Source organism: Molossus molossus, unplaced genomic scaffold, assembly GCF_014108415.1.
Source record: "Molossus molossus isolate mMolMol1 unplaced genomic scaffold, mMolMol1.p scaffold_m16_p_12, whole genome shotgun sequence".
Taxonomy (NCBI): Eukaryota; Metazoa; Chordata; class Mammalia; order Chiroptera; family Molossidae; genus Molossus; species Molossus molossus.
The window spans coordinates 87,595,569-87,606,884 of NW_023425347.1; the positions used below are offsets into that span (position 1 = coordinate 87,595,569).

General features: G+C 42.8%; 1 protein-coding gene across 3 annotated transcripts; it reads left to right on the plus strand.

Moving 5' to 3' along the window:
* The first annotated feature begins 1,579 nt into the window (after window positions 1–1,579).
* On the plus strand, window positions 1,580–6,684 carry RSRP1 (arginine and serine rich protein 1). 3 transcript variants are annotated; one of them, XM_036256926.1, is made up of 5 exons: window positions 1,580–1,749; window positions 1,985–2,553; window positions 4,029–4,180; window positions 5,669–5,746; window positions 6,270–6,684. In XM_036256926.1, the coding sequence occupies exons 2-5, from the start codon at window positions 2,043–2,045 to the stop codon at window positions 6,387–6,389; spliced, it is 861 nt and encodes a 286-aa protein (XP_036112819.1). In that variant the 5' UTR covers window positions 1,580–1,749; window positions 1,985–2,042; the 3' UTR covers window positions 6,390–6,684. The 3 variants fall into 3 exon arrangements, 2 of the variants coding, with proteins under 2 accessions (XP_036112819.1, XP_036112820.1); XR_004958959.1 differs by lacking the exon at window positions 6,270–6,684 and having other exon boundaries at window positions 4,029–4,577; XM_036256927.1 differs by lacking the exons at window positions 5,669–5,746; window positions 6,270–6,684 and adding an exon at window positions 4,801–5,293.
* The last annotated feature ends 4,632 nt before the right edge of the window (window positions 6,685–11,316 follow it).

An 11,316-nucleotide genomic window follows, 5' to 3' on the forward strand; every position in this document is an offset into this window, starting at 1 on the left:
TGTTCTCTCTCTTCTCCTTCTGGCACCCCCATGATGTGAATGTTGGTATGCTTGAAGTTGTCCCAGGGGTTCCTTACACTATCCTCATTTTTTTGGATTCTTTTTCTTTTTGCTGTTCTGATTGGGTGTTTTTTGCTTCCTTATATTCCAAATCGATGGTTTGCTTCTTGGCTTTACCTACTCTACTATTGAATATCTGTAAATTTCCTCCCTCCCTCCCTTCCTTCCTTCTCTTTCTTTTTTATCCTCACCCAAGGACATTTTTGCATTTTTAAAAATTTTCAGATAGAGTGGGAGGGAGAGAGGGAGGAAGAGAGAGAGAGAGAAACATGGATGTGAGGCAGACAGACCCCAACTGGGGCCAGGGATAAAATTCAACTGAGGTACATGCCCTTAGTGGGAACAGAACTCGTACTTTCTGGGCCCCGGGCTGACACTCTAACTGCTGAGCCAAACTGTCAAGAGCCACCCTTTTCTTATTTATAATCAAGAGCTCAAGATCCCATTGTCTTATACACATAGTTCCACATTATTTCCCCTCACACACATTTACACTTGAAACCTTGTCTACTCTCACAGCTTCATGAAAAATTCCTGATAGATGAGCACTGTCTTCTCATCAGTTTACTTGTGATAGCACTTAGAAAATGTTTCTAAAAAACATTACTTCACTTAACTATGTCCATCAGTTAGTTTCCTCAGAGATGTGGATGTGATACTGTGGACAGTGCCAAGTAAGGGTGATCACATGGGTGGGTTCAGAGTCTGTGATAAGTTTGGGGATGTGGGGTGAAGGTGAACAAGAGAAAAGTGAGGTACCTTCCTTCAAAGAAGGTGGCTTTTGTAAAAATGCCACCCTTGACTTGCAAAGCTCATATGACTCTCCCTACAGATGTGGTTAGTTCATTCAATGAAAAGCTATTTCAAAAACAATTGTCATGCTTTATTAAGGACAAACATGTTTGGAACGTAACCTATTTATAAATCCTTGGAAACAAAATAGTCACGGTTGTTTATTGTCCAACACCAAGCACACTGTCCTTGGAATGACATTAGATCTCATTCTAACCCTCTTGATTAAAGGTCAACTATGGGTGTCTTTGCAATCCGTCTCAACCCTTCTCACATTTACTAGCCAAAACATGTTAATATTAACTTTTCAGGGACCCTGCGAGTCCCCGGGAAGGGCGCTGTCCGGCAGTCTGGAGCCCCCCCCCCCCCCGTCGCCGGCCTAACACAGGCTAGGAGGAGGAATCCAGGGGGCAGCCTGCAGCTTCCCAGAGAGTGGAGGCAACGAGCAAGTCAGCCTCAGCCGGACAGAGTGCCGAAGGACGGTGCTGCACCGCGCAGGGCCGCTCTCAAAGTTCCAACCAAAAAACCAAAACAGCCGCGGACCTCCGCTGCCCGGAAGCAGCAGCACCGACCCGGCCCAGTGGCGCATGCGCATTCTAGAGGCCTCGGCGCGAGGCGGGGACGGGGAGAGAGCGGGGGACAGGGAAGGAAGGGCGGTGGTTGGGCGAGGAGGAGGCCACGCCCATCGCGCCAAAGTCTCTGCGCATGTTCCGTACGTCAGCTTCCAGTACTTTCGATGCGTCAGCCGACGCCCAGCTTAGTTCCCGTCCGGACGTCGGAGGTGAAGGTTAGGAGTTCGCTGTAGAGCGGCCGTGGCAGTCCCCTCTTCGTCCGCAGCAGTCCAGGGAAGGCGTCCGCTGGCCCTTTCTCTTCGTCTTAAGCCATCGGCGGCCGGTGGTAGGTTTTCTGGCGGCGGGGTCGGACCCGCGGGAGCCTCAGCGTGGGTGGAGGGAAAGTGCGGGGCCCCGTGGCGCACAAAGGGAGGAGGCGCTGTCTGGGCGGGAAGGCCGGCGTCTGGCGCCGCTCCCGGAGCTGGCCGGCCTCGTAGACTTCCTCGAGGCACCTCCCCCACAGGCCCGCCTGCCTTACTTCCGGGACTTCACGCCTCCCCTCCCCCCCCGTTTGCTTTTAGGAACCGAGTTTTCGGGAAGGATTCTCTTAGATTCAGAAGCTTCCTACCGCAGGCCCAGATGTCAAACTACGTGAACGACATGTGGCCGGGCTCGCCGCAGGAGTCCCCGTTGGCCTCGGGCCGGTCCAGCCGGCTGTCCTCGGAGACCCGGAGCCGCTCTTCCAGAAGCTCGCGGTCCCGTTCCAGCGAGGCCAGTCGGTGGTCGTCCAGGAGTGGGAGCCGGCCCCGGCGCCGGTCCCGGTCTCGATCACGACGGCGCCACCAGAGGAGGTACAGGCGCTACTCGCGGTCTTACTCGCGGAGCCTGTCGCGGTCCCGCAGCCGCCGCCGGCACCGGGAGAGGCACTACTGCTCCTCCCGGAGGTACTACCGGTCTCCCTCGCCGGACCGATCCCGCAGCCGGTCCCGCTCTCGGGGACGGTCATACCATCGGAGGGCCAATGCGGTCACGCGGGTACGGCGCTACTACGGCTTTGGTCGCACGGTGTACCCGCAGGAGCACAGGAGTTGGCGGGGAAAATCCAGGTCGAGGTCGCGGAGTCCAACGCCCTTTCGCTTAAGTGAAAAAGGTGAGTCGAGAGGTGTACAGTTAACTTTTCCCTTGGTACCTTTTTACACGTTGTTAAGTAGTTCCTGATAGTTTTACTTTTTTGGTTTGTGAAATCTTAATAGCTTTGTTGGGAGGAAGGGGGAAGGAGGACATTAGCAGGCTTACAGGTAAAACTACACTACAGCCCAGCCGGTGTGGCCCCGTGGACTGAGAGCTCCTGGTTGGGGCACATGGCCTGGGTTTCAGGCTCGATCCTCAGTAGGGGGCGTGCAGGAAGCAGCCGACGGATGTATCTTGCTCATATCAGTGTTTCTCTCTGCCTTCCTCTCTCTCTAAATAGTCAATAAAAGCGTATTTTTAAAAATACACTACAGTTGCCCTGGCCGGTTTGGCTCAGCGGTTTAGAGCGTCGGCCTGCGGTCCGGAGAGACCCGGTTCGGTTCCCGTTAAGGGCATGTACCTCGGTTGCAGTTTGTCCCCGGCCCTGGTTGGTTGCGTGGGTGGCAGCCACTCGATGTGTCCCTTTCATGTCGATGTTTCTCTCTCTCTCTTCCTCTCCCTCCCACTCTATCTGAACAAAAAATGGAAAAATGTCCTCCGGTGAGGATTAAAATAAAATAAAATAAAAATACACTACAGTTGACACCCAGTTTTTCAGTGACACTATTTGTTTCCCCTTGGGATTAAGCTGTAAGTGGAATAATCTTTGCTCCTGGTGGCGGGCACTTCTTAGTGGAGCCTTGTAAACGTTAGTGATTTAGTTGTGTACCCACCCTGTTTAAGTTCATTGTTGAATGGGAAGAAAAGGATCCAAACATTACTTTTTCAAAATTTAATGCTGCTTTATTGGGGGAAAATTGGATTTTGTTCCAGCATTTAAATTTTTTTATTACTTATTTTAGAAAGAGGAAGGGAGAGGGGGGGAGAGAGATGGAAACATGATGAGAGAGAACATATATTGGCCGTGGAGGTTTGGCCTACAACCTGGGCATGGCCCTAACCCGGAAGGCAACCTCTTGGTCAACACTCAAACCTTTGAGCCACACTGGCTGGGCTGTTCTAGTATTTTAAGACAAATGAATTCCAGGATAGGATCATGGGAGTTACATAAAAAAACAAACCCAGAATAAACTTGAAGTCTTAAAATTGATTAATTTATCAATGTTGGTTCCTTAGTTGTGACAGTTATGCTGTATTAAAAAATTTTTTTACAAAAACAATTGGTTTTCAGAATATATTTGAAGAGAAAGCAAAAACAATGAAAAATTCGGGCCTTGGTAAGGAAAACTGTTGAGATTATTTAGGGATTCTTATTTTTCTTAGCAAATAAGGTAGAGAAATTTTCCATGAATAAGGATATATTTTACACATGAAAATGAAATATTAAACATTTTTGTTTGGCTATTCTAAATAAAATGCAAGCTTATTTTGTGATTTTTGAGACCTCTTGTGGAATGCTGTAAGATTAAAGAGTGCTTTGTGTTTCTTTTTTAGATCGAATGGAGCTGTTAGAAATAGCAAAAGCTAATGCAGCAAAAGCCTTAGGAACAACCAACTTTGAATTGCCCCCCAGTCTCAGAATTGTTCCTGTATCTAAAGAAAGAAACGGTGAAACGGCTGTACTAAAGAATGGTGCAAAGTTTGAGGTAAGCATTCTAGGTTTTTCCAGACAAAGTCTTCAGAAAGCTACTCCCAGAAAGATCTATAGCATTTTTATTTGATTCCACTTCTTGGAAAGGCTAGCTAAATACGATTTGTTAAAATCAAAAGAGCAGATCAGACAGTACTAGACATAGTCTCGCCCATAAAAATGGGAGAATTTTCAGTTGACACAGAATTAATTGCTTTCATGATTGTAGCTGGTACTTAGGCGATTTCCAAATTTTTCTAACTAGTCTTTTAACAGAGTATCTGTAATTTTCATTTGCAGCACTATGTTCCCAGAAATTCTGTATTCAACATACAGTATAGTTTATCTGCTTTATTTCTGTCTTATAGAAATCATGAATGTGGTCTCCAGGCATTGCTGAAGAAAATCTGTTGGTAATTGATACATGGGCATAAGCATCAGAGGTTTAACTAATATGAAGTTTATGTTCATACACTGAAAGCTTAGTTGTTGGTAGTTCCATGTGCATGCTAGAATTTGGTATAGGTACTATTTGGGTAAGATACTGAAGACAGTTTTTAAACTAAAGCGTACTTTGTAATGTTGGGGCATCTGTGATAGAGGTGTCCATTTCATAATATATGCAATATATTCCAGATGTTTTTGAGAGATTACAGAAGAAGAGGCCTGCTTCACTTGCAGATAAGTTTGTAATTCCCTGGAAACGTGCAGGTTGTGCATTGGCAAATTGCACTGTGCTTTTTATAAGTTAATTATATTGAAACTCAAAGCATAAAATCCATAGCTTTAAAGGTTTAAGGTACTTAGGAATTGATAGTTTAAACAGAAAAGATTTTACCTAGATGAAGCTATCATTCAGACCCAGATATGGGTATGCTTACATATTAGTAATAGACAATTAAATCTTAGTTGAATTGCTTTTTCAGGTGATTAGATGCCCGACTGGGCTAATGCCTTAGTTCAGCGATTTTCAACCTATTTTTATCTCATGGCATACATAAACTAATAACTAAAATTGTGCAGCACCCTTGAAAATATATTTTTTTGCTGATCTGACCAAAAAAAGGTATAATTTTAATTCATTCATACCAGATGGCCATTGTTGGTTATAGCCATTTTTTAATTTGACAATCTAAGGGAAAAGAGGTCAGTGCCCCTGGCTTAAATAGTCAGGTATTGCATCTTTTAAAAATTCTTACAACACACCATTTGAAAATCACTGCCTTAGTTCTTTGAAACTAGGTATTTTCTGGTATGACTTGACTTTCAAAGTTACTTGAATTTGTATTTGGGAATACAATACAGCGTTATGGGGGAGTGTGTCTTTGTCAGGCCCATTTGTTGCATACAGAGTTGTTTAGACTGTTAACTGTATGGTTAGATCCAACTTGATTTGTTGTATCTCTGCAGATAATTTTATGTACAGTTGGGCTGCTTTGTATACGGTACTGCAAACCAAAGATAGGTTTTTAAAAAAAAAATTTTTTTTTCTCTTCCTGTCTAGCTGTCCGAAAAGCTAACAGAAGATGGAACTAAAAATGCCAATGAAAAGTCTTCCCAGCAAAAAAGCATTAGCTTAAATGTAAGTATAAGCACTGACTAAAAAATTGGACTTGGAAAATATATCCGTTATGTGGGCTTTTATTTTTGTTGGAAGGCTCATTGTTCTGTCTTTGCCATCACAGTTGGCCTACTAAGCCATTTTATAGAATTACTCTTACATATTTTTGTGCCACTTTTATATAATGGACTTTTTCTTTCTTTTTTTTTTTTTTTTAGGGGGGGAGAGCTATCAATGGGCTGCCTCTTGCACAAGGATGGAAACTGACAGCCAACTGAGCCACACCCTCCAGGGCTTGTTATTCTTTTTAATATTTAACTATTATAACATGCCCTGTGTGTGTCTGATTTTACCTGGCACTTTCTTGGCCCTAACAGTTTGAGTCAGGTTAAAGATGAGGTCCACACTTGGCATTTGGCTGGCGTTTCCTAAGTTCCAATCTGAAATGGAATTCTTTAATGCATTGTAAAAAGCAATATTTTAAGGTATTAAATGTATGATGTATGTGTCTGGGAAGCTGACTTAAAAATTTGTTTTCTTACAGAGTTCTGAAGCAAAGCCAGTGCTTCAAAAATCAGCTAAAGCTACTGCTGAAGAGACCTCTTCAGGATCCCCAAAAATAAATCAGAAAAAAAGTCCATATGTATTGTGGAAACCTGTTTAAAAAAAGGAAACTGATGGCTAAGGTTGCCTGAAATGCACTTTATTGCAAGTTGGTGTTTCCTGTAGCATTATTTCATTCCTGTGAGCAATTTAGTGGTAATTGTTAACATTGTAGATTTCTCTTGCAGATAAGAGATCTAGCACAGATGGACCAGAGAGTATGTACAGGTGTGAGTTTTGTATATATACTTGTAAATATTTTGTGTAATATCAATTGGTTATATAGAAATGAAATTTATAAGAAACAGTAATTAAACTGTTGTGTATGTATTTTTGTTAATAAATTGTTTTTACTATTTTAGTCTCATTTTATTATGCGTATTACACAATGCCATGTTACATCATGCTTACATTTCAATTGCATCATTTTCTCTTGTGCTTGATTTAACATCGTGTTTTGTACAGTAGCACGGTATACAGATTTCTAGCCCAGGAACACTTGGCTATACTGTATAGCCTAGTTGTGGGCTGTACAATCTAGGTTTGTGTAAATTACCTCCATTTGCACAATGACGCGCATTCCTCAACACATTCATGTGGTTTAAGCATCTCGTGACTGGATTGTTCACAGATTATATAGTAACAGGGTATCACACCTAAGCGATTGTATTCCACTTAAGTAATGGCAGCAAGTCTGGGGGTATACACTGTTATCTCTTCTGTGTTACAAAGCATAGGAGAGATTAAACATAGTACTGGCCAGGCCGAACTAACAAGACAAGGATGGGGCAGTTATGGAGAAAAAAATGAGTATAACTATTATTTTCAGGATACTGTGAGGTAAAGAGAAAATAGGCCAGTAGGCTAAGAGAAATTAAATAGGGACGTCTCAAGTATATTAATAGGCTGCAGTCTCCTTCAAAGCTATAGTGAGGGTGACTCAGATCACAGTAGAAGTGAAATCTCAAGTAGCACATACATAGCAACTAGCCAGACCTTAAGGGGTTTGGATGATGTCATTTAGCTGTCAAGTGGCTTATATTTGAACACAGGTCATAATCAGAGTGGGTGCATTCCAGTGAAAAAAGTTCAAATCTTAACAAGGAAATCCTTGAGTTACGCAACTTTATACAAAGGCAGAAATACCAACTAATACAGCGTGTTCAGGTTAACCACATTTTCAGTTAGAAATCAAAACCAACCAATCCTTGTTTTCTCCAACTTTGTTGTAACTAGGCCAGTCTACCAAAATTAGTATTCTCAGGTCTCTCAGAATAAAGATGAACCTAACCATGTAAACTTTCTTACTCCTTTAGGAGCACAAATATAAAAGTGACAGTGAATGGGACCATTCTTGAAACTAATATTTCAAATGTTTCTCAACTTCTATCCAGTTGCTATACTTCAAGATCATAAAGTTAATTTTGTCACTCGACATGAAATCAGTATGAAAACTTGTTGCATTTGTGGTACTTACTAAGTCTGAACATCCTATCATTTTCCTCTGTGTGAGGCACACAGATTCCAAGAAGGAGACTGTTAATTGTTGGGCCGACCTCTCCACTAAGAGCAGGTGATGAGTAAAGATCCTATACTTTAGAGTTGGACAATGTAAAGTAAAAAATAGAAAACAGCCCTGGCCGGTTTGGCTCAGCGGTTAGAGCGTCGGCCTGCGGTCCTGAGAGACCCTGGTTCGGTTCCCGCTAAGGGCACGTACCTCGGTTGCAGTTTGTCCCCGGCCCTGGTCGGTTGTGCGGGTGGCAGCCACTCGATGTGTCCCTTTCACGTCGATGTTTCTCTCTCTCTCCCTCTCTGTTCCTCTCTCTCCCTCCCACTCTACCTGAACAAAAAATGGAAAAATGTCCTCCGGTGAGGATAAAAAAAAAACAAAAAACATTGGCATCATATCTGATTTTAAAGAAATAGAATTCAAACTTGAAAAAAACATTTTTAAATCCTCACCCAAGGATATTTTTAAGTTTATCTTCAGAAAGAGTTCTGGGGGACAGACATCAATGTGAGAGAAACATCTACTGGTTGCCTCCGGCATAAGCCCTTCCCTGACCAGGGCCAGAACCTGAACCACGACCGACCTAGACCTAGGTTATGTGCCTTTGACCAGAATTGAGCCCTGGTCCACAGGTTGTCGCTCCAACAGCTGAGTCAAACTGACCAGGGCGAAAAAAGATTAAAAAAAAAATCATCTACTCCAATGCACATATGAGCTAGCTGAGGATCGGCTACTGACCTCATCCAACAAAGTTCACACAGTGAGAGAGCTTGAATGAGAACACACTATGCTCTGCACAATCTATAGCTCTTTCCACTCTACTATTGGTACTAAAATATTTATGATCTTAATTTAAACACATTACCTACCTTAAACATAATTAAGGAAAGAAAGTACATTTTAGCATTGCTTATTGCACGTGACGAAAGTAAATAGCCTTCATAGGTAAGGGACACAGTAATAGTAACTTATAATCATGATAATAACACTGCCTACTATCTGCCAAACATTAAGTGCATTGTATGAATTCATTTAATTTTTACAATAACCCTAGGTAAGCACTAGAAGAAAAATTGTGTGACACAGGAAGTGGTAGAGTAGGATTGATGGCCAGGAAGCAAAACTTCAGAATTATCACTCAAATTTAAGTCCTTTCAGTAACAGAGTATGCTATTAAATCAAATCAACTTAACTTTTTTTCTCTCGTATGCTTCCATGTCAGGTTTGATCTGCTTGGTCAACTGGTGTGGCACACCTGGGCAGCAGCATAATTAAAAATAAAATGAGAACCACAGACTATTTTAAATGTTCAGGCATTATTAGATCAGCTATTAAGTGGGTCATTAATGGGCCCATTCAGTAAAGTAAAAGCCAACTATTTGAAAATCCCAGATCAGGAGTTTTTTTCTCTCGCATCTTTCTACATCTGCGCTGATTTCCAGTAGTTTCATTTTCTTATAGACTTCCCTTTTTTAAAAAAATATTTTTATTTTTTTTTTATTTTTATCCTCAGCCTAGGACATTATTGCATGTATCTTCAGATAGAGTGGGAGGGAGAGAGGGAGGAAGAGAGAGATAAACATTGATGTGAGAGAGACACATCAAGTGGTTGCCACCCACATGTCCCCAGTTGGGGCTGGGGACAAACTGCAACCGAGGCATGTGCCCTTAGTGGGAACTGAACCCAGGACTCTCCGGTCCACAGGCCGATGCTCTGACCACTGAGCAAAACTGGCCAGGACTAGATTTCCCTTCTTGTTGTCCATTCCTAAAAGGAGGGGGGAAAACCATCAGCTCTATTACCTTATGTAATTCCATGACTCCTTCGATATCAAGAAAGGGCTAAAGACTTCCATCAAGACTATAATTTGACTAACAAAATTGTGGAATTTGCTATGATCTGTAAGAGGTAGTATACCTGTAACACTGACACCAAAAATAGCCGTGGTGGACACATTACATATCCACTCCTTTCTGGGCTCATGACTGCCCATTTCCCAACCTCCCTTGCAGTTGGATCAGGCTAGTTGACATGAGTTCTCAACATACGGAAGTGATGAGGGCTGCTTCCAAGTCCAGACCTAAAACCATGGCTGTGCCTTCTCTACACCATTCTTCTTCCTTCTGGCTGGAACTTGCAACCACTTAGCTTTGCCCACACAGACACCTACTATGCACTAGGAACTGGTGGAGCAACAACGGAGTGAACAATTAAATGGAACAGAGCTGCTCCTTTGTCTTGGGCTGTTCACCTGAGACCTGATACATGATAGACTATTTTTTATTTCTTACTGTTGGAGCTGTTGTTACTGTAGCTTAGCCTTTAAAAAAAAAAATTAGAAAAAAAAAAATTAGCCCAGCCATTGTGGCTCATTGGTTGAGCATCAACCCATGCATCAAGAGGTCACTGGTTAGATTCCTGGTCAGAGCACATGCCCAAGTTGTGGGCCCAATCCCCAGTGGGAGGCATGCAGGAGGCAGCCAACTGATGTTCTCTCTCATGGATGTTTCTATCTCTCCCTTCCTCTCCCTCTCTCTCTAAAAATCAATAAAGAAAAAAAAATGAGGTTACATTGTTATTTATTTATTTATTTATTTTTAGTCCTCACCAGAGGATATTTTTCCATTTATCTTTAGATAGAATGGGAGGGAGGGAGGGAGGGAGGGAGAGAGAAACATGGATGTGAGTGAGACACATCAATTGATTGCCTCATGCACACACCCCAATGGCCCGGGAACTGAACCTGCAACCCAGGTACATGATCTTAACCAGAAACTGAACCCATAACGCTTCAGTCTATGGGCTGACACTCTAACCACTGGGCCACACAGGCCAGGGCTAGCTTAGCCTTTTACTCTAATATCCATTGCTTGTGTGGCTTGAACTATGTGCCAGGCACTGTTCTAAATGTTTTACATATTCTCACAGCTCTCTGAGGTACAGATGAGGAAACCAGAGCCAGAATGCTTGACTACCAGGCTGCATACTGTCTCAACAAAACACAATATAATATTTGAATCTATATCTTATGAGGATGGTATGACTTGTATTTACCTTTCCTTTTTCTTTTTCCCACAATTCTCATTCCAAAAAAACTTTTTTGGCTTCCCAGTTTGCAGGTAATTTAAGTCTTTTATCTTATTCAACCACTTCCTGCTGATTTAATTTTCAAACTTCATTCTACCACGAGGACAAATCGAGTTTGTTAGCATAGATATGAAAATAAATCCAGCCCTGGCCGGTTTGGCTCAGCGGTTAGAGCGTCGGCCTGCGGTCCGGAGAGACCCGGGTTCGGTTCCCGCTAAGGGCACGTACCTTGGTTGCAGTTTGTCCCCAACCCTGGTTGGGTCGTGTGGGTGGCAACCACTCGATGTGTCGCTTTCACGTCGATGTTTCTCTCTCTCTCTCTCCCACTCACTCTATCTGAACAAAATATCGAAAAATGTCCTCGGGTGAGGAAAATAAATCCAAATAGAT